This window comes from Microchirus variegatus, assembly GCF_963457635.1.
Source record: "Microchirus variegatus genome assembly, chromosome: 5".
Taxonomy (NCBI): Eukaryota; Metazoa; Chordata; class Actinopteri; order Pleuronectiformes; family Soleidae; genus Microchirus; species Microchirus variegatus.
In genome coordinates this window covers 2,009,027-2,035,781 of record NC_139806.1, presented here as the reverse complement: position 1 = coordinate 2,035,781, position 26,755 = coordinate 2,009,027, and the positions used below count along the sequence as shown (strand labels likewise).

Sequence of the window (26,755 nt, the reverse complement as noted above, 5' to 3'; positions counted from 1 at the left end):
AATTGCACTCGCTTCGCTGCTTTTGACGCCATCTTTCTTATGTGAAAACACGCAATGCATTCTGGGTAGCCCTTGCTCCCAAGGGTGGTCTCGGAAAATCTCAATATTGAGGGCGATAAAGCCCTTAAACTTGGCCCTCAACTTAATTTTTCTGAGAATCAGGACAGCACTAGCGGGAGCGCGAATTGTTGAGATTGAGATTATGTTGCTGTCAAGTCTAGAATTGCTGAATGCTGCATATGAATAATTTAAAAAAACATCAACAACGCTTTGCTTTACTGATGATTCAGTTGACAATGGGCCAGAAGCAAGGCTCACGGTTGTAATGTTTCACAGATTTGCTGTAGAAGACAAGGCTTTTGATTGAGGAGACTGATCTAAGGGTTAGAGTTGGTTGAATAGGCTGGAGTTGAAAATGGCAGCACCTCCACTTTGCCTTGTATTTGTCCAAATACTGTGAGGAACTGAGTGTTAATGTGGCTATGGCTGTGTATTTGGGCCAACACACTTATCATGACACAACCTATTTTTTTTTTTCTTTTAAAGCTTTTGGGAGTGGAAATTCAAAAGAAAGACGCAAAGCAATAACTTGCAATTATTGCACTTTTCAGGACATCTGGTTTCAGGGAGCTCCTAATTCAGGACGACACAAGGAAATGCAACACGAGCAATCTCAAACATGTACAATATTAGCTATGGTACAACAACAATTCACACAATAATGGACCCAAGTGAACCATGAGTTTCAAACATGGCGTGCTCCACATTTGTTGATGTTGACACAGAAAATGTTCATACTAGAGGGACATAATATTGACATACCAACAGTCTGCTGCCAAGCGTCCCTTTTCGGAAACTTTATGTTTGACTGTGGAGATTAAAGGGAGCAACTCAACCAATAAATTCCGTCAAATGTTGAGCTATAGCAGCTGCTCAGTTTCCTGCAAAGACCACATCATCTGCTGGATGCCACTTTCTCAGAGCGTCTTTCCAACGATGACGTACCTGTATGTGTATCTGATGATTACTCTTTTATTAACAGAGGCAGCCATTTGTCAGTCGAGCCCATTTGAAATTAAAAGCTATAGCATTAGGCTTTGTCCCAGACCAAAGGCATTCACTGCTCGTAGGAGTAACACAGTGTGTATGAGACTGTAATGTATAATCTAGGGTTAGGGTTAGGGTTATAACAATTCAACTGCTATTTTACAGTATAAAAATACACTGTAACATGAGATGGCATTCAAGTACAGTACTTGAATCATCACTAAATACTGTATAAAATGTACTACTATGGGGGGTTGAGCAGACCTAAAGCAGACATTACTGAGAAAAGCCTCAGTGTGGAGTATTTCTTGTTTGACTTATTTAAGAGGAGATGGTGAGTAATAAACTGTCCTATAATAAGGCCCAGCACAGCTGGTACTCTCCGTTACATGTTTGATGCGACAGTATGTAGCATAAACACTGAGCGCATTTAGAAAGTCACAAATCACTTGAAACTGTGTGTGTTTCTAGACATTCTAGGAATAGGAATTAACTTTACGTGTGAATGAGAGCGTGAATGAATGGTTGTTTGAGTCCTATGTCAGCTGAGATTGTAACCAACGCCTCCCGTGACCATCGTGTGGAGGACGAAGCAGTAGGAGATGAGTGAGTGAGTCATTGACCACTGAATAAAAGATGCTTTGAGTTTCAAGTTAATATTAGATGAGCCCTAAACTAAGTTGTAATTTTACAAAATATCTACATGCATTTTTAACCGAGCACAAAATGGACACTTCCCATTCATTTTTAAAAACGGATATCTTATCTGAAACAGAACATTTGACAATTCAACCATTAATCGAACCATTCTAGAGCCCAGAAGAGTTGAGGGAACCTAGCAAATGAAGAGCATTAGTATAGTGGAAGAAGGTATGCTCATTGTCGTTACACAGGCAAAATCGCACAACAAAATTTGGAGGTCACAAGGAACCGACCATATGTTGTGATGGGAGAGGTCCCAGAATAGGACTCAAACCCAGCACCAACACAGTGCCAACCACTCTAAGCCGCCATGCCACTTATCTGGAGACACCTTTGAGATCACGAAGGGTGTCATCTATCGAACGCTTGGTGAGAGGCACGGTAATTATCGATTCACAGTCGCATTCGCACCAACGTTAAATTTAGATTCTCCAGTTAAACTGCAAACCCTGATCTGCGTAAATCCAGGATGGAGAATCTGCAAACAGAAGCACTAGGATTTGTTTGTTAATTATCAAGCACACACACATATATACATATATATATATATATATATATATATATATATATATAGTTAATTAACAAAAGAAACATTGGCTAGTGGAGTGTTTTAAAGACTCCTGGAACCTTAATTGAATATAAATGCGTCATCTTCTGCTGCCTTTTTCCATGTGAATAAACGAAGCACAGGTTGAGCCATGATGAATGAGAATGGATAAAAGCTTTGGCTTCACCTGTCTGCTGCTACATGGTCAGGCTAATGGGCTGTGGCTCTTTACAAGAGCAGCGCTGACAGCACACACTGTGTCTCACTGCGGCTCATGCTACAGCATGTATTTAGGCGTGAGCATGTTTCACATTTGCATAAAAACAAGATATTTATTTTTGCACCGTTAAGAAAACGGATCGCGGCTCGCTTTTCATTTCAGATGCTGATCAGAGTACAGAGGCTCGGCGGTGACAGCGGCATTACGCCCAGCATCTGGGCTTGTTTGTGATTTTATGTGTTTGGTGTTTTTTTTTCTAAGTTAGAAAATAGACACAAGGACCAGTTTCTTTATAAATTTTTTTAAAAACAAATGTGAAGGACAACACAGATTTAAGGGAAAACTGATGAGAGAGAATGTGAATTTTGACAGGTCAAAACAGTTAGAAAATAATCAAATTAATGATGGATTCAGTTCCACTTAGCGTCTCCTAATTTTCAGGGTTGGTTAATTCTGCCGCACTGGCCCTGAAGTACATGAACTAAACAGAGCCGTAACTAATTAATGAGAAGCAAATGTGCTTTTTTTTCTGCTAAAATGCATTGAAATTCAGCTGCAACGGCGAACACAAGCGGCCTAAATTAAATTTGACTCTGTGCTTGTTTACTCGTGTACACACTGATGTCAGCGCTTGTCAAAGAGAGTTTGCGAGTTAACTCACGGTGCAGCTCTACCACCGCTCGACCCGACTTTACTCCATTTGCTCTTTGCACTTTGCTCCATCGGTGTTTCAAACCTGGTACCTGGTGCTTTTTTTTAGCCAGCCACTGATTGGTCAGAGAGTGACATCACTGGAAGAGTCATGAGCGGCGACATTAAAGCGGACCTAGACCGGAAGTTCCTATTAACGCTGTTTTTTTTGGTGTGTATCAGCATCATTACCTTGTTTATGAAGCCCTGAAGTTTCGAAACAAACAGTTCAGCCACTGCTGAGAACGCTGTGTTTATTGTAATCTCGGGGCTCAGCGAGATCTCTGAAAATCCCGTAATAGTTATGTAAACACCGGTTCTCCTGAACAGCAGATCGTCCTGCTCCGGGCACTAGTCGGGGCATATCCGGTTGCGTACATTGAACCGCAGAAGAAGAATAACGTCCGTTGTGGAGGTGTTTCACGAGCGACAGTGTCTTCTGACTCTGGGTCTGACTCCGGGTCAAAGGTCGTCAAAGGGACTGCGGCGGGGAGTCGTGAAGAAGCTATTTTTTAAACATTGTTAAAACAATGTTTTGATAATGAGGAGCAGTGCATCCACCGTTCCAGAGGGGGGAGCTGCGCTTCTGAGAGCGGGTGTGCTGAATATGTCACTTCCGGGTACTGGCCAATCACAAGACAGTTGGGAAGCCGAGGTGAGAGTTGAGTCTCAAATCTTGCGGCTGGGAAACAGCGTCAGAAAAGAGGATTTCTATCGGCTCATTTACAGCAACTAGGAGGTTTTTGACCATAAAAACAAGTTAATGTATGTAAGTAGACCTCCATAACTAACATATATGTGCAACATGACCACTCTATGTGAGCCTTAACATTTAATTTAGTAATTGATTAATAATCGTTTGCTCGAGTAATTGCGTCAGCTCTACTTCAGTCCCTGTAAAGTCAGCTAAGCTTAGTATCAAACGAAATTAGAAATACTGGTCGTGGAACCTTCTTTTACCAAAAGGTCAAGCAGCGATGTTGAGTCGTTGTTCTTGATCACGATGCAGCCTTGTGCCCTTCTTAATACATGAAATCATCTTCTGACTACATGTCCACCTCTGAGATGGATTCATGATTCTAGCAGCAGCACATATACATATATATAGGGCAACAACGTCCTCCTCGCAGCTCGACAAAGACGCTCTTCATTGCTGGCAAAATAAACAAGCAGTTGAGTCGGCCTCACCACAGACAATCGGTTCTTCTGAGGTAAACGTGTCGTATAAAGCTGATTATTATCCTTTCTCTCCAGATACATTTGAGCCGCTGTAATAGTGAAACACACCAACGTTGGTTTAGTTATTATCAAATCTGTGTGTTTGTCATTGAGTGGTTTTCCCTTCTCCCTCTGTCTCTATGCAGCATATCTTATTTTTACTTTGGTGAACTGTGGAGAGACAGCAACGCCATCATCAGTAGCATATTTTTTTAATGGATTTAGCTAACGATTATTTTAATAATTGATTATTCTGTTGATTATTTGGTCCATGAAATGTCAGAAAATGTTAAAAAGTGTTGATCAGTGTTCTCGAATGGTTTTATGGAGCAAAGAAACAAAGAACATATTCACATTTAAGAAGCTTGAAACAATGAATAATCGATTCATCGATAATCGTTTCAGCTCTACACTTATTAAATATTGATAACAACCGCCCTGACAGCTTACAGTAATGCTCTTTTTATTAGTTAGATTTGGCTGAATAACACAGGATCATTGTGATCTGTTGTTATTTTCATGTGTATTGATTTACCATTTGCGGCCAGTGCAGATGCACCACATCTGTTAATTAATGAATGAATTACTTCATTAATGAATGAATGAATGAATGAATGAATGAATGACATTATCAATTAATTAATTAATTACTCCATGAATTAATTAATTACTTCATTAATTAATTAAAGGTGCCATATGTAAGAATGTGGCCAAAAACAGTTACTACATTCAAATTCAAAATACCGAGGTCTTTTAGGTTTCGTTTTCTGACATAACTGGCAACCCGTGGTTGCTCAGCAGCTGAGACTCTGAGATGCCAAAACATGATTTCAAAACATAAACATGATTTGCAGTCTGCAAAATATTTTTTATAATGCAAATATTTTGTCTGTACTGTTGTTGTTGGTGAGTTCAGTTTGTTATATGAACATTATTCCTGAGTCTCTGTGACATATAAGGAGGATTTTGTGGCCAGTTGCTTTAGATTTATTACATAATGCACCTTTAATTACTTCATTAATTAATTAATGAACACTTGCCTTTCCTTTTATTTGCAGGAACCTCCGTTTTCCAGGTGACGGCGTCAGACGCCGACGACCCGACCTACGGGAACAGCGCCAAGATAGTTTACAGCATTCTGGAGGGAGAGCCGTACTTCTCTGTCGACCCCAAGACAGGTAAAATGGGTTAGGGTTAGGGTTGTGTGTTAAATGCTCGACAAAACTGAGCTGGACAAACTTTGCAGAGGCGGCAATTTTCCCCCGTGAACTGTGACGTCCTGCACCTGTTTTGTTTTTAGGTGAAAGTGTGAAAGTTATTTAGTTTATAACCCCAGATAGTTTTAAAAAACCCTGCTGGTTTTTGTTTGCTCGTCATATTTCTATTTCTCCTCTGAAAAGAACAGACACAGATATAGAGTAGTGTATATAGGGGGAAATATTTGTGAATAAAAAAAATGACGACATGAGCTTCGGTAAAGCCTGAATAAAGTGTCTGTTAAAACAACTGTTCAGTTGTGGGTGGGCTTAAAGATGAGCTTAACATCATCGCACTATTCCATCATTTTCATGATGATATTTCACAGAATTTCAAAGTAAAAGTGCTTGTTTTAATGTGGAAGGAACGTACACCCAACAGTCACAAGATAATTTATTAATGCAAAATAAATCAATGAATCTGAAATCAAGCAAATAATAACCGGGACAACTCTCATCATTTTCTCAATTTTCATACGTTATTGGTCGATACCAAAAAAAATCATCTTCCCGTTCTCTCACGATTAAGATGACACGATGAATACTGGGCAATCATGGGAGGTTGATTGTGATTAAAGCACACTGCAATTTTCCTCTTTTAATAGATTTGAATAATTGTCATCCATCACTGATTGAATCGTACTTGCAAAAGTAGTTGGATTTGATAAAAGTCCAAAACTAACTCAAACACAATGTTTAAATGTTGCTGCAGGCCCCAAAAAAATACACTGTGTGTTTCCTCCCCAACGTGAATCCTTAAAGTTTCAGTAGCAGATGCATGTATAAAGTGGTAAAGGTTCACTTAAGGTGTTTTTCCAGCTAAAGTTTCTGTCCAAGCCGTCCAAGCTTACAATCCATACAGAAGATAAGTAAATAAATCAAATATATATATATATATATATAATAACAGCGTATTTAATGTGACCTATACACATTACACCTGGATTACAGGGTTAGCATTTAACCCTGATTAATGTTAATGGTAGTGCTGGGCACGTTAACGCATGACGCCTGACCGGAAAAAGATGCGCGTGACGTCGTGTTTATGTGCCACGGCACCGGAGTCCAGGCACCGTTGACCAGTTAGCTGCGTTAGCTCCTTTTTTGCGCCCGTTAGCGCACCTACATTCAAAAAGAGCAGCGCTAACAAATAACCAGCGTACCCGTGTACCGTGTATGTGTGTTGCTGATGTGCCTCTGTTTTTAAAGTTTAGCGTTACTTTAGAGACTCGTTTTAACAATCGGTGAGTCAGGTAAACATGACGTCACGCACATATTTTTCCGGGTCAGTCATCATGGAAACGCTCCATGCATTTTGCGTGTGCGTTAACGTTGACGCCATTAACGCCGTTCACCATCGCGTTAGTGCAGGAGTGTCAAACTCGTTTTCACTGAGGGCCACATCAGCATAATTGTTACCCTCAAAGGGCCAGGTGTAACTGTCACACAGAATAAATGTAACTACATGTAACCAAATATAATGGTATAAAATAAAGGTAACTACTCTGTAACATTATTGCTAAATAACTTTCTGTATTTATTTCTTATTCAATTTCATATATTTGCATATACAGTGATACTCTCCGATCTAGTGGCAGGATGCCGTCACTTTGCGGGTAACCCAATCGCCATGCATTGTGGGAAATGTAGTTTATGGTCAACGCACGCCTTAAAGCAGCATAGACCTATTTTATCACAGATTTTTAAGACCAATTAATCACTCGCGGGCCACATAAAATGACGTCGTGGGCCACCTCTGGCCCCCGGGCCTTGAGTTTGTCCAGCACGGGTTAATGGTCAACAAATAACAAATATTCTGCTTTAATAAAGACATGAAAAGCCTGCGACTTTTGTAGGACATTAAATACGAGTGAGTTTGTGCTCTGTGTTCTGTGTCTGCTGGTTCAAGAGGCTACAGGCAATTCCGCCCACTCAGTATTTTACTCTAACTTTATTAGCTACTGCAGCGTATATTAGTCAAAATTACCTTCCATTACGCGCACACACACACACACACGGAGCGGCCTCAAAGGCCACAATGCAGTGTGTTATTTCCCTTACAATATACAGTACGACCTGTTGGGAGAATATTATATTTTTTTGTGAATATTTTAATTACGGTTTTCATTTGATTACTGTGATTTTCAGCAGCGCCGCAGTGAAGTGAATGCATTGTAACTCAGACTTAATTAAGCAAAAGAGGCTCCGTATGAATTCATCTCTCTCTCTCTTTATAACCCCCCCCCCCCCCCAAACAAAAGCTTTTCCCTGGCGCGATAGTGCGTCCATTAAAGACACAAGAGAGCGAACAGAAACACAGGGGCCATGGAGACGGCGCTCTGAGGGGATTCAAACGTGCTCGGAGTGCTTTTCAAAGATAATTCCATTCATGCTGAATGGAATTATCTGGAGCCAGAATGTGTGAGTGTGTGTGTGTGAGTGAGACTGATGGAGCAACTGTGACTCCCTGTTTTAAGTAGCACTCATTATGGTCCCCATTTGAGTGGCATAGATACTATTGTACATCTGTTTGCTGCTTCTGGAGGGGGAAAAAAAAAGGATAAGGTCCTTTTATGACCGTCAAAATATGGATTTTTTTTAATAAAAAAAAAAAAAAAAAAAAACCTTCTTTCGTGCAGAAAGAACAATATTTTTTTTACCCAAGATAACTTTCACTTTCAATATCTGGCAGCTATTCAACCGTTTAGGAATGAGCCGACGTCGATTGGGGCGGTCGTTGCATGGAAGCCACTGACGCTCTATCGTAATTAAAACAAGTATACGGCTGCAAAGCTCTATTTCTCTGCTTTCTGGTGTCCATCGGTCCATCTTCTACTGCTTTATCCTCCAATCTCAGATGACATAGGGCGAAATGCAGGGTTATTTTAGCATTTATTTATTCTATTTATTGCAACTGTGGCATTGCATTGGGCTACTTTTATCATCTGTATTGCTTTTAACCCTTTAAGGTACGACTCAATCATTTGGTCGACCACACTTTTAGTCACTGTATCTCATTGAAAAATTCATCAAGCTGAACTCGCTAACACTTAATGTGACTTGTTCTGAATGTTGTACTTTATGAATTATGCAATCAGGTTTATTATGAAAAGACGTCTCAACCGTTTGGTAGAGGCAAATATTTTATCTGATATATTGTAGGGTCTAATTTAAAAAAATAATAATAATGAATGAATAAATATTGATTTTCGTTATTGTTATCATAAGTGAATAAAATAAAATAATAAAAAATACAAAGAAATCATTTTTCCTTTGCTTTTTTCTTGGTACCTTAAAGGGTTAATTAGTGCTGGGCGCGTTAACGAGGTCAACATTAACGCACATTAATGCGTTTCCATGACGACTGACCGGTAAAAGACCCATGCGACGTCATGTTTAGCGTTACTTTAGAGACTCATTTTAACAATCCGGAGTCACGTAAACACGACGTCACGCGTCTTTTTTCGGTCAGTCGCCATGGAAACTCGTCATCAGTTAACCTTGACTACTTTTAATCTGTAGAGCACTTTTGGTCAACCCTGGTTGTAAAGAAATAAAGTTAGAGTTGAGATATCACAAACAGTCTAGGATCGTGCATGGTAACCCCTGTGTGACCTGGAAACAAACCCAACTCTCACTTTAGTGTCATAATCTAAATCTCGATGGCATCCCAATACTGAAACTGACAGAATAATAATACCCTGGTCGTGATATTGGCAGTCAGGCTTCATATACAATGTTGTTGTTGTTGTTTTTTAAATTTCAGTAAAGCACAGCCACAAAACCCTTGGTGTGTGAAACTCTAACCCCCTGTAGATATGAAAGGAGGCTCGGCAGAGTTTGTTTGCTCTCTCCTTCATGTGAGATAGCAGTCGTCTTCAGGCTGGATTCACAGATTCCTCTCTCACCATTTTCTATATGTGAAAACTGACAAGCATCCCACGTGGGTCTTTTACGAGACGACGCTCGACACCCTCCTTCTATATATTTCACTTTGTCGACGCGCTGCAGCTGTGAATGAAAACAACCAAGAAAACAGATTAGAAGCAGCTGTTGCTGCGCTGTGCACTGCAGGCTTAGGATGCTGCTTCTTATGTTGAGCTCAGCAATTTTTTTAGTTTTTATAAATCTGCAGCTGCAAACCCTCAGGTTTATACATATATACTCATTGAGGACGGCCGGCAGGGGACTGACGAGGCTGCGGCGTCAGAACGACGAGGTGAACTCGCGTTAAAATGGTACACGACTGTTCAAAAGTTTTGGCTCACAGATACAGTTTTGGGTGTATTTTCCATTAAAAGTCGCACTTTTATTCATCAAAAGAGTTGCACAATGAATAGAAAATATGGTCAAGACATTGACAAGATTAGAAATAATGATTTTTATTCAAAACAAAACTGTTTTCAGTTGTGCTAACATCATTGCACAAGGGTTTTCTAATCATCCAATAGCCTTAAAATGCCATTAGCAAACACAATGTACCATAAGAACACATTAACAACGTATAGAGTGTATTTCTGATTCATTTAATGTTATATTCATTCATTCATTTCCTTCAAACATAAGGACATTTCTAGTGAGCCCAAACTTTTGAACGGTAGTGTAATCCCAGGTCACATATTTTTGTGTTGGATTTTAAGCATTTAATCAACTGCTCTTTGTATCAGGTCTCATGTTCTGGACCACTGAGGACATTCTCTGGATTTTGACTAACACTGCTCTGAATCTTTTAAATGAGTATTACACTGTGCCAGTGTTGATTAAACTAATCAAAACTATTTCAATTTTATTTATTTCAGTGCAATAGGTCCGAAATAAAAAATGCAACAATTTCCGCTCGGCTTTCTTCAGCGTGCACATGAGGCTGATTCCGCTCAAATTCTGTCCACAGAACATTCGCTGTAGGACTATCTATCCATCAAGACGCTGATTAAACAGCCTCATTATGGCACAGGTGTGTTACTGTCACACTCTGGTGATTTTAAAAAGCGGGGATGAGTCAAACACGAGCAAACAACACATGAAGCTGTTTGCCGTGCGGTAGCTGCTGCTCTTTACATTTACATTTACATTTTGGGCATTTGGCAGACGCTTGCAAAGCAACTTACAATAAGTACATTTGTTACAAGAAAGGAACTTTCCATAAGTGCTATGATACTTTAACTCTTTGGGCCAATATCTATCTTAACCCTCAGCTCAACCCTTATCTTAACTGGCTCTCAAAACCAAGTGTTGAGGGTTATTTTGTCACTTAGAAATGGGACACCCCTTAAATGCAGATATGTCTTCAGACTGTAGGGGGCAGAATAACGCAAAAGCTGCATCCAGTCTGTCAACTCCAAAATAGAAGAAAAAGAAGAAGAACAGATTTATGTCATGATTATTTATTAGCATCCGTTTGTCAGACAAGTTATTAGGTTGTCAGTTAGTTATAAGATGATACTCGTACAAATACCACAACCACGGACATATTCAGCTGACAGTAACCACACACCACGGCTTATTGGAAAGTAAACCATAGCAAACGATCGCGTGTGCGCACCGGCCGGCTATTGACAAAAGATCGTAAAATAAAAATAAATGTTAAGCAACAATGACGTCAGTAATCCATAATATGGGCCTAAACTAAGATAATACAATGGTTTTTTATCATTTTTATATCTCTATAAACAAAGAAAATACTTAATTTGTAGCGTACTTGTTTAGCTGCTTTCAGCGGCATCTTTGTTATGTCAAAACACGCAATGCATTCTGGGTAGCCCTTGCTCCCAAGGGTGGTCTCGGAAAATCTCAATATTGAGGGTGATACAGCCCTTAAACTTGACCCTCAACTTAATTTTTCTGAGAATCAGGAACAGCACTTGCACTAGATGGAGCGCATTTTTGATATTGAGGGTTAAGCAAGAAATTGGAATTCACCCGTTATCGTGTTGTTTCTATTCACCAAAGAGCTCAAATGTATGGAAATCAGTTCTGCCGGATTTCCCGCTAATCCTGCTAACAGTCAAAAGTTATCTCAGCTATGCCGGTTCAGCCATGAGCAAATTTATGTAAAGAAGAACTATGAATAGATGGATACCTTTGATCATGTTTCTGCAGGAATAAAAAACATGCAGCAGGAAACAATACAACAAAAAAAAAAAACTGCAGGTTAATGTGCGTCGTTAACGCTATTAAACTGCTATTTCCCCTGGTGGGACGTTAGATAATGAAAACCGCAGACTAAATGGGCACAGCACCAGTTGCCCTCCCCTTCCTGTCACCACAAAGATGTTGATTCTCGCTCCTCTAACTCGTTTCTAATGCACCTTTTTTTTTATTTTACCCTCCTCCTCCTCCTCCCTCCTCCCGTTTCTCATCCAATTATTCTCGTTTGCGTTCCCGTCTCCTCGCCAGCACAGGATTGCTTCCCACCTGGAGGGTTTATATGATTTGCTCTTCTTTGAAGACAAAGTCGAGAGAGAGAGTGGTCCACTGCAAAGACTTAACATAGTTACTGCCCTCAACTGAGATTTCCACTATGGAGAGGGGGGAAAAAAATCAATTTACAGGCATTCAGGAAGCCTGACATCCTTCTTCCTTCATCCTGGTCTGTTTTCTACACGACTTTACGCTGCGTTCCGTCTCGTTTTTTACTTTCACGCATGCCGAGTGTTTGCTCACAAACTGTCTGACGTGGTGCAGAGAGAGAGAGAGAGAGCTCAGGCTGGTTGCAGATTAAGGCAGATTGTTGGTGGGATTAATACAACGTCAACACAGAACTGTAATAATGGGAGAGTTGACGAGAAAAAGAAGAAGGTGACAGCGACCAAATAAAAACACAACTCTCCAGCTGTATCCTCTGCACCTGTTTATGATGCTTATTAGGGCCCATTTTCTTCCATGTTGTGCTAACTTTTGAGGAAGTTAATGTGCATAACAACTCTTGAAATTTGGCACAGAGGTCGGGTTGGCTAAAAATGCGATAGTGAAATAGGGTACAAATCCATTCGTAGCCCCAGAGCTCTATAGCGCCCCCCAGAAGTCAGGTCATGGTCAGACAAAAGTCGTCAGATCGAGACGAAACTTGGGGAATTTGTATTGGGCTTACTGCAAAGTTTCTTGAGGAATTTTCTGTGAATTTTTGACACGAGAGAAATAGCCAAAATGACATTAAATGCTAAATGTTGGATTTTTTCTCTAATGATTCCAAACAAATCCCTAATGTACTTCCATTAGCCCCCAGCCACCCAGAAGTCGGCTATTTTGGAAAAACATAGCCAAATGCTAGCACATTTGAGCTAGCTACCAAATAAATACACAGCACTCTATCTCTCTCACCAACTATATCCTGTGTACCTGTTTAAGTTACTTACTATGGCCTGAGAACGAATGATCCTGTTGAGATTCTTCTTCTTCTCTGGAATACATTTGGTGCGTCGGGCTCACTCTAGTTTCTTGAGGAATTTTTGGGGAATATTTGACGGGAGAATGCTAAATGTTTTAATTTTTTTATATCATGTCCAGGTCGCACATACTTGTTGCAATTTTAACCAAACTTCCTACATTTGTTGAACTAATGATTCCAAACAAAATTAATTTCTAATGTACTTCCATTAGCTCCGCCTACCCATAAGTCGGCCATTTTGGAAAAACACAAATGGCGAGTCTATGCATTTGAACTAACTCGTTCTAGCACGTTTTAGCTAGCCGCATCAAACTCGGTCCATATGATCCATACAATGATTGATTAAAATTTGTTAAAATGTTTTTTTCTACATCAAAACGTGGCCTCAGTGCTCTGACAAAGTTGACGTTAAAATGGCAGGAAAAGTACTTTAAAATTATTATTTTTTTTTCTTTTTGAAAGCTTTAACGTAAACAGAACTACATGGAATTCCTCACGGCCATCGGATATGACGAGATGCGTGGGACGAGGGCTCTTTCATGTCTGAGTCCTACGAGCGGTCCTGTAATTGTTTTGCTACTGCTTTAGCCAATAACTGAAACACTGGATATTACTCCAATAACATCATTGCTAACTCTTCTCTTAAATTTATATCACGTTTTAAGGTCAAAACCCGATAAGAGTTATTTATAGTACACGCTATGCGCTCTGCAACCAGTATAACATTTACATTTCTTCATTAATACAAGGTAAATGCTCTGCGCTAATCCAGGCGTATAGTAGTAGATCCGTATCAGGCAAAACAGACTGAGATTTGAATCTCGTGAATAATCGTTCCTCCTGAATCCCACGGTCCAATCCATTACTGACAGTCTCATCTTTGAAGTCACCTTTATTTCCGTGGCACTTTTAATCCAACCATGGTTGGCAAAAAACACCCACATAAAACACAATAAAATCGTTAAATGGTGAAAATCTAGGGGTCAAAGAGAAGTCGTCTGGGTCTTTAACAATATTTCTCTCTTGTTTTGTCATGTCTCGCTCTGTTAGAGAGTTTATGTCGGAACTGATCTCAGAGGAAGATCCTCTGTATCGTGGACAGGTGTCAAGCACCTCCACAATCCGGTCACACCTCCTGGTTTTGGATGCATCCCATCTGTAGATCAACAACTGTAGATAATGCTATAGGAACGTGATTTTCCACTTAAGATCATCCTCTTTTTCCTGCTTCCCCTCTATCCACGAACGTCTGCCAAACCAGCCGCGGGGTCTACAGCCAGAAGAAAACCAGAGACTCGTCAAAAGAAAACTAATTAAAAAAGCTTGTCCAGCCAATGCACACCAGCACACACACACACACACACACACACAACACACAGAGCCAGAGAGGCTGATCCCCTGTGGCCGCCCACCGAAAACACTAATGTGGCACTCTGTTTTTAGGCAGTCACGGTCTCTTTCCACACCATCGTCAGCCCTCGCTTACAAGTCCCTCTGCAACACGAGTTCCAACATCATGCAGATTCTCCTCTCTCTCCAGTCTTTGCACCTCACCTCGGTGTTTCCAAACCTCAAAAAACCAACGTGCTTTTCCCCCCCCGGGCAACCAAGGTTTTTTGTTTTTGTCCAAGGTGAAGACATAAATCTAATCAGACTCCTGCTGTCATCTCCAGAGAACCTGGCAGCTGTTCTAAAATCCTCTGACCCCCCCCCCCCCCCCCCCACCCCTCCACTCGTTCAAAGACACGGCAATTAGGGGGATTTTTTGGACTGCATGTTGATATTTACTGAGATGTTTTGCCCTAAGAGGAGACAGTAGCTGGACGGGTCCACGTGGCCTCGGAGCAAACTCTCAACAACCAGACAGACGAGAGTCTACGTGGGAATATAATTGAGCCCTCAAGGCTCAGCATTTGGGCAAAGACGTGGGGAAACTTTTTCTGCAGTTTTTTAAAGTTCTGGATGCTTGTATTTTTGTAGTCCTATATGCGGTATGTGGTATTAGCTCCAGCTCCCTCGTGATCCTTTAAAGGATGAGCAGTATAGATAACGAACGAACGGATGGAGGCTAATTGCGTTGTCGTCAAACCTTTGAACAAGTTTTCGACTCACTGTAAAGTGGTTTTCACTCCTTTCTTTCTTTCTTTCTTTCACTAGCATTCAGCACATCTCTCTCCGCGTCATTATGCTGACCTTGTGGTTAGGAAATGTTGGCATAGAAAAACACTCAATTCAGACACACAGGGATGGAATTGTAATTTCCTAGCACATCACTTTCACACCCATATGGTCTGAAATGGAACAACCAAGATCCATTTTAGATCCATCACTCACACCACATTTAGCCCTGTTCTGGTCATGGTAATGAGGTTTATATGGGTTTTCATAGCAGTTGCACCTTGGAAACCACGTTTTGACATGAAAAAGCCTCTTTTTTTTTGCAGACGTTCTCTCGGGTGTAAACACAAACACAAAATGCCAGCGTTTTTTTTTGTCCTTGCTCAGTTCTTGAAACTTTGCAATTCCCCCGAGGCCACGTCTTCATCTCCTGTCTGCTCAACTTTCTCAGTGAAGTCTAAACAATATGGTTTGATGCAGTGTCATATGTAGTACTTGCGAAGCTGCTTTACAGCTCAGTTATCTGTGCTTCTTCCATCTTGTGCTCTTGAAATTCAAAATATGGCAGCGTTCTTTGTCTTGGGTCAGTCTCCTCCTCCTCATCCTCCCCTCATGTTATCCTGCACATCAGACATCTCATCGCATGGTTATCTATCACCCACAACCTTATTATCTCCCCTGTCTTTAACCACAGTCCCAGTGTAAATCGACCGTTTGTCTCCTTCTTATCCTATGTGACTTTGCCTGCAGAATCCTGTTCTCATTTTCATTAAAGGAGTATACCTGAGTTCCCTGGTGTCCTAATGAACATGTCTGTGACATGCTTTGGTCAAAACACCTCAAGGATGAAGAACCATAGCAGTTCAATCATGCAGCCAAAACAGCCCTGTTCAGAACGCTCGCTTTTGAGTGCCTGTCTCTTTAAATGCAAATGAGACACAGGAAACTACGTCAGTGTCACTGAGGGGCAGAGCCTACACAAAAAGTATCTTGGAATTACTTGAATTTTACCATCATAATAGTCGGTATTGCCCTGAACAAGGATCCGTTAAAAGTATTTGCATATCTCTTAAGGGATAATTTAAATGAATTTTTGAAAATCAGGAAATTATCCATTTGCCCTGATGCACTTTGACAGTGAACTGAGTTTCTTCTCAAAAACAATAAGTATCTCGGAGTGACTTGAAATGTATCATCATAGTAGTCGGTATTGGCTGAACAAGGATCCGTTGAAAATATTTGCATATCTCTTAAAGGTACAATGTGTAGTATTTATGGGTTTCCTCCTGCATTGTCTAGTCGCTGTTTAATAGTTTTTGTTTCATTTTCGTAGTGTTTCAAAAAGTCATGTAAAATAACATGACCGCGGTTGCATAGCCACTGTTAGCAGCGAGACGCCATGTTTCTACCGGAGCCTGTAAGGACAAACGCGAGAGAACAAAACAAGCGTCTCTTTACTTGTAGCGGAAGTCCCGCCTCCTCTCTCTCCGCTTCGTCTGCTACGGCCGCGGTAGCTCGCCCTCTCCCTCGCCTCACGAACCTCATCTGCTGACACGGAGAAAGACGACGAGGACGACATTTGACCAGCTGCGGATACCGTAGCGCTCAGGGAAGGGAGGGGGTGAGCAGAGCAGCAGGTCTTTGTTGTAAATTTCAGCCTCTCCTTTAGATGGCACTATAAACTACTTATTTCCCCTTTAAGGAATAATTTTAATGAATTTTTGAAAATCATGAAATGGTCCATTTGCCCTGATAAACTTTTACAGTGAGCTGAGTTTAGTCTCAAAAACAAAAAGTATCTCGAAATGACTTGACATTTACCATCATAATAGTCGGTATCACCCTGAACAAGGATCCGTTGAAAATATTCGAATATCTCTTAAGGAATAATTTAAATGAATTTTTTTAAATCATGAAATGATCCATTTGCCCTGATGCACTTTGACAGTGAGCTGACTTTTTTCAAAAAAACCAAAAAGTATTTTGGAATGACTTGAAATGTATCATCTTAATAGTCGGTATTGCCCTGAACAAGGATCCGTTGAAAATATTCGCATATCTCTTAAGGAATAATTTTAATTAATTTTTGAAAATCATGAAATGGTCCATTTGCCCTGATGCACTTTGACAGAGAGCTGAGTTTAGTCTCAAAAACAAAAAGTATCTCGAAATGACTGGACATTTACCATCATAATAGTCAGCATCACCCTGAACATGGATCCATTGAAAATATTCGCATATCTCCTAAGGAATAATTTTAATGAATTTTTTAAATCAGGAAATTATCCATTTGCCCTGATGCACTTTGACAATGAACTGAGTTTCTTCTCAAAAAAAAAAAGTATCTCGGAATGACTTGAAATTTATAATCATAATAGTCGGTAAAGCCCTGAACAAGGATCCGTTGAAAATATTCGCAGAATGACTTGAAATTTACCATCATAATATTCCGTATTAGGCATATGTTCGGAATACTGTTAATATATGTAATATATGTAGGTTGCACTGTTTTTAACATGCAATTTGTTCAGCATGTGAAGTTTTAGATGTCATCTTTACATTCAAATAAAAGAAAGTGCAATAAGAAGCTGCTTTTTATCCTACATTTTAATGACATGATTGACAAATCAGTAGTTTAATTTTATTATGGTTTGCCTTCCGTGCTTGTGGCCAGGTTCAAACAGAGATTTTGTGAAACCTAAAGTCAGTGACATGTAACATGTTTTTCTTAACAAAAGTGCCTTAAACTGTGTGCAATCATATTTTTTTAATAGATTATTGAAATGTACAAATAATACAAGCTAAATAGTAATTTAATTGTAAAATACAGTTAAAGTAATTTACATTTAATTTAGTTTACACTGTATTTTTCATTTACAGGGCAAAACTGTACATTTCAGTGACAGTAAAAAGATGTTAATTTTACAGTAACATTATGGCAACCAAGCTGGCCGTTTTTTACAGGAAAATTTCTAACAGTGTACATCACTTTAGCTAAGGCTGATGGAGAGAAGCATCAATAGTTGCTCCTACTCTCTTGGCAGTGATATGCAGATAACCTGCACGTGATCAATGTCACGTTTACTCTGGACAAACAAACATCGGAAAAAGAAGAGTGTAAGAGAGGCTGGAGTTACACAGTAACAGACGGTCTGGACGGAGAGCAGCTGAAAACACGAGGAAGTGAAGTGAAAGGGGAATCGGTAAACAGCAAGGACTGGGGTTCAGCTGGAGGCTGAGGTCACTGCAGTTCAACTGTGAGCGGCGGCGTTCTGAAAACGACGACGGAGAGTTCTGGAGATTCTTGGCAGGGTTGGACGGGATAAATGAAGACGAAAGAACGAAGTGTGGCAGAGCAATGTTCTCTCACACACACATATCTTCACTGGCCTAAGAATATTATTGGATATGGACACATCAACAAGGCCTCATCACTAAAGTCTCTTCTCTGTTGCCAACCTCTATATAACATTCTCATGCACACCCTGTATTGATCTGTGCTCATTGAAATGAAGCTGTGGCAGAAGTTCAGGGAGCTAAATCTCTTCCCTCTCACTGTTTCCTCTTAGGAACGTTTGCTATTCTCCTCCAGCTACGCTATCACTTTCTATTTTCAATTTCAAATATATGTCCTTTACTTTTTTCTTTTTTTTTATCTCGTCTAGCCGGTTATGAATCAGTCTGTCGAGGCTCACAGTTAAAATATCACCTTAGCTTCGCTCAGACGTTATGTTGTTATATATGAGGACACAAGTTTGTAAAAAAAAATCTCTCCAGACATGAAGATTTGTGCGGTCTCCTGTTGTTTGGACGCGACCGACCCAAACAATCTCCTCCTGCTGCTGCTGTTTTCATCGTAAAGTGAACTGCAGATCGTGTCTGGACGCATGTTTGTGGACATTTTTCTATCACGTAGACTGGAAATTGCACAACCCAGTGCCTCCTCCTAATTGAATTTTTGAAATTCAGGAAATGATCCATTTGCCCTGATACACTTTGACAGTGAGCTGACTTTCTTCTCAAAAACAAAAACTATTTCGGTATGACTTGAAATGTACCATCATAACAGTCGGCATCGCCCTGAACAATAATCTGTTGAAAATATTTGCATATCTCTTGAGGAATAATTTTTATGAATTTTTAAAAATCATGAAATGATCCATTTGCCCTGATACACTTTGACAGAGAGCTGAGTTTAGTCTCAAAAAAAAAAACTATCCCGGAATTAATTGAAATTTACCATCATAAAAGTCGATATCGCCCTGAACAAGGATCCGTTGAAAATATTTGCATATCTTTTAAGGAATCATTTTAATGAATTTTTGAAAATCATGAAAAGATCCATTTGCCCTGATACACTTTGACAGAGAGCTGAGTTTAGTCTCAAAAAAAAAAACTATCCCGGAAAGAATTGAAATTTACCATCATAAAAGTCGATATCGCCCTGAACAAGGATCCGTTGAAAATATTTGCATATCTTTTAAGGAATCATTTTAATGAATTTTTGAAAATCATGAAAAGATCCATTTGCCCTGATACACTTTGACAGTGAGCTGCCTTTCTTCTCAAAAACCAAAAAAATATCTTGGTGCAGTGTCTGCAGTGTAGACTGGAAATTGCACAACCCGGCGCCTCCTCCTCCTCCTGACCAAACCTCTGCAAGTATAAAGTTCCATCTTTGAGCTTCGTGTCGGCACCAAGAGAGCGAACTCCTCTTCAGGTTCTTGTATAAAAAGTCTGTCGGTAAAGTCTTTCAATATTTAATCTGGTACATTTTCCACTGATCTCTCAGTGTCGTCACCAGCTTCCCTAACATCATCGTGTGTTCCCAGGCCCCAACGGTGTGATTAAGCCTCTCCATGTGCGAGTGATAATTAAAGGTCATCGACTGTTGGCCCCAGTACTGTAGCTTCACTCTGCTCCGACGGTTAATGAAGTTGTTATTGCCGATCTCTTGGAAGCGCGGACTCCGTGTACACCAGCGTCTCATTCTTCTCATTCTGGCTCCTGTAGATTTCGCTGATTTAAAATGACAAATGCTGCTGCTGGCAGGTCATGATCAGTAGCAGATGGCACTCTTTGTAACCACCGTCTGTACTAAAGATTGTTTACGAGGGTAAAAAAGAAGCATCGCTCCAGACTCGAGCGCCGTATACAGCTGCGAGAGGATTGAGTGCTTTTGTAGTCGCCCACTCCATCTCTGCGGGTAATTGCATTGTGTTGCCTTGGCCCAGTCAGTCCCAACCTGAACACCATTTAGATCATTTGTCCCCGAATCTGTGATCTGACGGGGGGAGCACCTCCTGATATAGTGTCCTGGTGAATTTACGTCTTTATTCTTGTAAATTTACGTCTTTATTCTTGTAAATGTTCACATTTGAGAAGCTGAAAGATCAGAAATCTTGTCTATCATGAAAAAAGCTTCAAACATTTACACATGACGCGTTTCCATGACGACTGACCCGAAAAAGACGCCCGTGACGTCATGTTTACGCGCCGCGGCACCAAAGTCTGGGCACTGTTTACCAGTTAGCTCCGTTAGCGTGCAGCGTTACAAATAAACCGGCGTACCTGTGTACTGCGTATGTGTGCCTCTGTTTTTGAAGTTAAGCGTCACTTTTTAGACCCATTTTAACAATCGGGAGTCACGTAAACATGACGACAAACGCTTTGCTCGTCACTAGTTGGCGTCACGTATATAAAATAGCCGCGGTACGACGACTCCGCCCACGTTGACGTGGCAATATAGTAACGGAAAACCTGGCTCCAGCATCAAGAATTCATGTTTTGTTTTATAAATCTTGGTGGAGGACAGACCATACGGACGGGATGCGATTCTTACAGGTGCTGTGTTAATTATAACGGGCTGCACGCTCGCCTCTATAGCACAGATGATGTGTGGGAGGACAGGTGGATTTTTATATCAAACTCTTCCCCCCTTTTTATTATTCTTTTCTTTACTGCACACATAGCAGCTTCAAAATTCCCCGCAGGACTCCTCCCACCTACCCTTCACCTGGATCAGCAGCTCCCTCTCTCTCTCTTTCGCTTCATATTTCCCCACAAAAGAGAGACGGGGAAATTATTTTCAGGCTGCTTTTCTTGGCCACACTCGCTCTGCAGATATATACTGTGTGTATACACCGAGGCTGTAGCAGCTTAATGCTAAAGGCTTGTTTTTTAACGTGTAGTCGTCTGACAGATGAACTCAGCGGTGCAGGCAGGTGGGAGCCCAGCACAACGAGTTTACTGGAATTTAGTTGACATGGTTTGGAGAATTGGGGGGTAAATAAACATGCAGAAGAGAGAGGAAGGAGTGGAGGAAGAAGAACTGAATGACTCATCGCATTGACTGTAGACTGTGGGTTTAAATCTTCAATTTTTCTTCAGCTTATCATTTTCAAACAAACAAACAAAAAAAACGTCTATTTGACAAAACTACATATTTATTTTACAAACAAGTCTGAGTTATTATTTTCCCTCGATAACAGATAACAGCGTCAACGTTAACCCATGACGCGTTTCCATGACGACTGACCCGGAAAAAGATGTTGCGTGACGTCATGTTTACGTGACTCCCGATTGTTAAAATGAGTCTCTAAAGTAACGCTAAACTTTAAAAACAGAGGCACACATACGCAGGACACAGGTACGCTAGTTATTTGTAGCGCTGCTCTTTTAAGGCGCCATATGTAAGAATGTGGCCAAAAACGGTTACTACATTCAAATTCAAAATACCGAGGTCTTTTAGGTTTCATTTTCTGACGTAACTGTCAACCTGTGGTTGTTGGGCAGCTGAGACTCTACTGACTGCAATGATTGGTAGACAGCAGTAGGTGGCGCCACATGCAAAAACATGATTTGAATACATAAACATGATTTGCAGTCTGCAAAATATTTTTTTTAATGCAAATATTTTGTCTGTACTATTCTTGTTGGTGAGTTCAGTTTGTTATATGAACATTATTCCTGAGTCTCTGTGACATATTAGGAGGATTTTATGGCCAGTTGCTTTAAATTTATTACATAATGCACCTTTAATGAACAGAAACCGCTGCATTTCCACTGTAGGGGCGCTAACGGCGCTAAAGGAGCTAATGCAGCTAACGCAGCTAGCGGAGCTAACTGGTATACGGTACCTGGACTCCGGTGCCACCGCACGGAAAAACTGCATTACTTGAGAGACTCATTTTAACAATCGGGCGTCACGTAAACAAGACGTGCCTTTTTCAAGTCAGTCGTCGCGTCGTGCGTTAATGTGCGTTAACGTTGACTACTTTTAATCTGTGGAGCACATTTGGTCGAGCCTGGTTGTTTAAAATGAAGCAGTAGAAGAATGAACGAAGCAGTAGAAGATGGACACCAGTAAAGCAGAGAAATAGAGACCGCTCCAGTTCACCTGTTGGCTAGCTAATGGGCGCTAAACGAGCTGACGGAGCTAACTGGTAACGATGCCTGGACTCCGGTGCCGCGGCACGTAAACGTCACGTGCGTCCTTTTCCCGGTCAGTCGTCATGGAAACGCGTCATGCGTTAACGTGCGTTAACTTTGACCCCATTAACCGCCATCATTTTTTGGTTTAAATTAAATGGATTTACGATCCCTGGCTCTTTTACAATACATCTTTTTAAATGCACATATTTTATTGGTATTTTCAAAATAAAGGTAGAGAGGAACAGAATGTGGCACATGCACACAATGCAAAACCCTCCTCTTGCATTGTAATCATTCTCCGCGCTCCCTCGCCTTCCCTCTCGCTCGCCCCCCGCCATCTTCGTTATCTTGCTTTCATCGCGTTCCACTTTTTATTCCTCGTTTTCCCCTGGCTCGTTTAATAAGGTTCCACGGAGAAGATAGCGGCAGCTAAGAGGTGCACAGCTCGCCAATGTTTGTCTATGGAAACAAAACAAACGCGATGCCGTGAACGCCGTTGTTTGTCGTACGCCGCACCGAACCCCTGCCCTTATCTGCATCTGCTGATATTACGGTGTAATTTCCTGTCTGTGAGAGCTCTCCAGAGGCCTCGGAAAGGAGGCGCCGACTTTGCGCCTTCATGCTTCTATGAGCGCGTGAATTATCAGGAGAGGCTAAAAGGGAACGGCTAACCTTGGACACTCTTTGGCTTTCATGTTGTGGTTTTCTCCACTTGAAAAAATCTCAAACACTCAACTCGGACTGACAAAGGCCTCGTTACTCCACCGTGACACGGCGAAAATGGAAATGACAAACAATGTGTGTGTGTGTGTGTGTAAAACGCTTCACATTCTATCAAATGGAGTTACCACAGAGGCTGAAAAATGACTTTAATAGAAAGCATTTGGTGACTTTTATGGATTCGGACCAAACCGAGTTACGCCGTTATGAGCACAGATGCTGCGCCGCTAATATGTTCTTCAGCGCCGCCGCCGCCGTCGTCTGCTCACAGTCATCGTTTACCTTGGTTAAAATCAGCCAGGTTTCAGCGTCTTACATCAGCTGCTGTTAAAGTTAATAAAGTGTAGTGTGATCAGCCCGCAGACGACCGTCTTCCCCCCCACACTGTGCTGTTTTTGGTCAGTTTAAAAAGACTTGTCTCGGGTTAATCTCCCAACATTTAGCGATCCAGTGACGTAAAAGGCGTTAGAAACTCAGATTTTTTTTTCGTGCAGCCCTACGACAAATGTATTTATTCACCTAGATGATGATGATGATGATGCGATTGCAGAAACACCCTTAACTTCCCTTTCACCCTGCTTCCTCATGCGTCCATATCTGGAGAGGAGGAATAATATCCTCCCTTTATCTCTTCCTCCTCCTCCTCTTCCTCGTCTGTCTGTGTGCCGCAGATTACAGTAAAAAAAAATATATCTGCATTCATATTGTCAAGTGATCTTCACTGGGGGGAGAATTTGCAATCAAATACATTTTCCCCCTCTGCATACAGTCCCTCACATTATTGGAGCTGATCTGATTTCAGGAGGCAGACCATAATATGCACAGCTCAAGGTCCTTTTTTGTGTTTTTTTTTTTTGCTGGTGGAGGCCAATTTTTGTGTGTGTGTCAGAAAATACCGAAGCCTGGATTATGCAGTCTCTCTGATAAGATGCATATCTACCAATCAAATTCAACGGTTGGATTGTGAATGCTAATAGCAGCAGCAGCAGCAGCATGAGGTTCACGACACTTGGGCCCCGTCCCATTTCTCCCCCTTAAAATTTCCACTTGGTTTGGGGTGCCCTCAACCGTAAAGTCCCCTCATTGAGGGAAGTGGAAGTGGCTTCCCTATGGAATTGGGACACCACTATATGCAAATTAGCCTAGTGAACGTAACGAACGTGCTAACCTACATCACTGTTTTGTTGCCTGTTGCATTGGCTGTGTTTGTTTTTCTCTCGGGTATTCGTGTTCAATTGAACGCCGGTACACATATCCAAAAGACTGACAAAACTACCTAGATGTAGCCGAGCTAGCTAGCTAGCTAGTTAGCGGCTATTTGCCGAGTGCTTCGAGAGAGTTTTCAGTAGAGTTTGTAGCTCTACATGATGGGCAAACTCTCTCGAAGCACTCAAATAGCAAATAGCTGCTAGCTAGCTAGTTAGCAGGCTGCTTTCATACATATATTTATATAATAATATATTACAACAAAATTGTTCCTCGGCCGATGCTAGCTAGTTAGCAGGCTGCTTTCATAAATATATTTATATAATAATATATTACAACTAAATTGTTCCTTGGCCGATGCTAGCTAGTTAGCTAGTTAGCAGGCTGCTTTCATAAATATATTTATATAATAATATATTACAACGAAATTGTTCCTCGGCCAGTGTGGCTGCCATCTTTTTTGGAAAAAATCAGCCGGCTCACTGAATTCGCAAAGCATCATGGGTAATTTCATTTTCCACTTCGTTTTAAGCCCACATCAGAGCTCACTACATTTTGAGGGCTGATTATAAAGGCAAAATCCCGCAAAATTTAGGGTTCAGCCTAAATGTAGGGTTAGGGGAGGTATCGGGACGGGGCCTTGATCTCTGCCTGGATTCCTACATAAGCGACATTTTCTGCACTCTCTATTCTGTTTTTAATCTCTTTCTCACACATGTACGTCTTGCTCTCACTCACTCACTCACTCGCTCTGTCGCTGCAGATATGTTGGTCTTTGTCGTACAGGTGCATATTTGCTGGCTCTCCTGCGTCTCTGTGCTCAGTCTAAAGGAGGCTGATAAGGCCAGATGGCTCTGGTGCTTTGTGAGCCTGTGAAGCGAGTAATGCACTGGAGCACGGCCTCCAGGCTCAACACTGCCTCCATCCCCGTGTGTGTGCAGGTGTGTGTGTGTGTGTATGGTAATTCTGCCCTTGTTAGAACCAGGCTATGTTCAGACCCTCTAAATGTGGATGTTTTCTCCACACTGAGGTCATGTTTTTTTTTTCTCACTCCTGCAGGCGGCGACTTTATCTTTGTGGACATGATCTCATTAAATCACGCACACACACTTCAGAATGAGATCGTACACCGGGCTCGGCCAAAACACTTAGAGACCATAGCTCTGGTAATTGACCGTGGTAAACTGGAGTGGAATGGCGGTGTATTTTTTTTAATTATTATTATTTTCAGCTGAAATAATGAGCTCACGTCACTGTGTTTTTTAGGATTCTTAAGTCTTTTTAACTGATCTACAGTTCAGCATTGTTCGGCTTGATTCTCAGATGTCAGATGTCTCTTCCCGTGACGGCACTCAAATAAACAAATAAAATAAAAAAATGACAACTCTTCCTTAACTGTTCATACATACAATAATAATAATTCATCTAAATCTCAAAGTACCAGTTAAGACTGTGGGTGAGATTCACCTAAAACATTTATAAATGAATAATTCATATTTTGTGAGTGTTTTGACTAAAGTTCATTATGACAAAATGTTATATTGCAGAAACTATTTTTCCCTCATCATCATCATGCAGTAAATCAAACAAATCTGTGGTCCATGAGCAGAGCTATATGTATGACTGTAATGTGTCCAAATTGTGACTATAAATAATACACTTATGGACTAATAAAGTCATTAAAACAATAATATTAAACTTTACACCCAACGAACCAAACCGAATTCTCAATAACAACTTATTTTCTGAAACAAAATGTTATTTATTGACATATCTTCTGTGAATTATTGCGTGAATCTGCTCGTTCTTTGCTGTAAGTTTACTTTTGTTTGCTATTTAGGACAAACATCATTGAATTAGCTGCAGGATGACTCTGCTTTATAGATGACCAACCACAACAACAACAACAACTGGCCTCTGTGCCGCTGTGTCAGCGCTTTGCTCCAGCAGCCCACCTGTGATCTATTCTCAGCACAGACTTTTTCCACTTGTTCATAAAGGGAATCCAAAGTCTCAAGTGCTGGGAATCATCCACAACTCCTTATATGGACATCCTGGGGGTCTGTGTTTATAGGTCACATATTCAGGCATCTTATGTGCTGTTGAGTCAACGTTACGATTCATTTTATATCACATTTTTAACAGTGATGTAAAGTATTTGCTCTTTCATTATTTGAATTTCTACTATTCTTATTTGTTTTTATTTCACA

General features: G+C 40.8%; 1 protein-coding gene across 1 annotated transcript in view; it reads left to right on the top strand.

Annotated features, from left to right (window-relative positions):
* Window positions 1-26,755, top strand: part of LOC310927584 (cadherin-18-like) — a gene marked incomplete at both ends in the record, with an annotated part of 99,019 nt that overhangs the window by 34,510 nt on the left and 37,754 nt on the right. Inside the window, one exon of the mRNA XM_083889905.1 lies at window positions 5,483-5,602. Coding sequence (XP_083746031.1) covers window positions 5,483-5,602 — 120 coding nt within the window. The remainder of the gene's footprint in view (window positions 1-5,482; window positions 5,603-26,755) is intronic.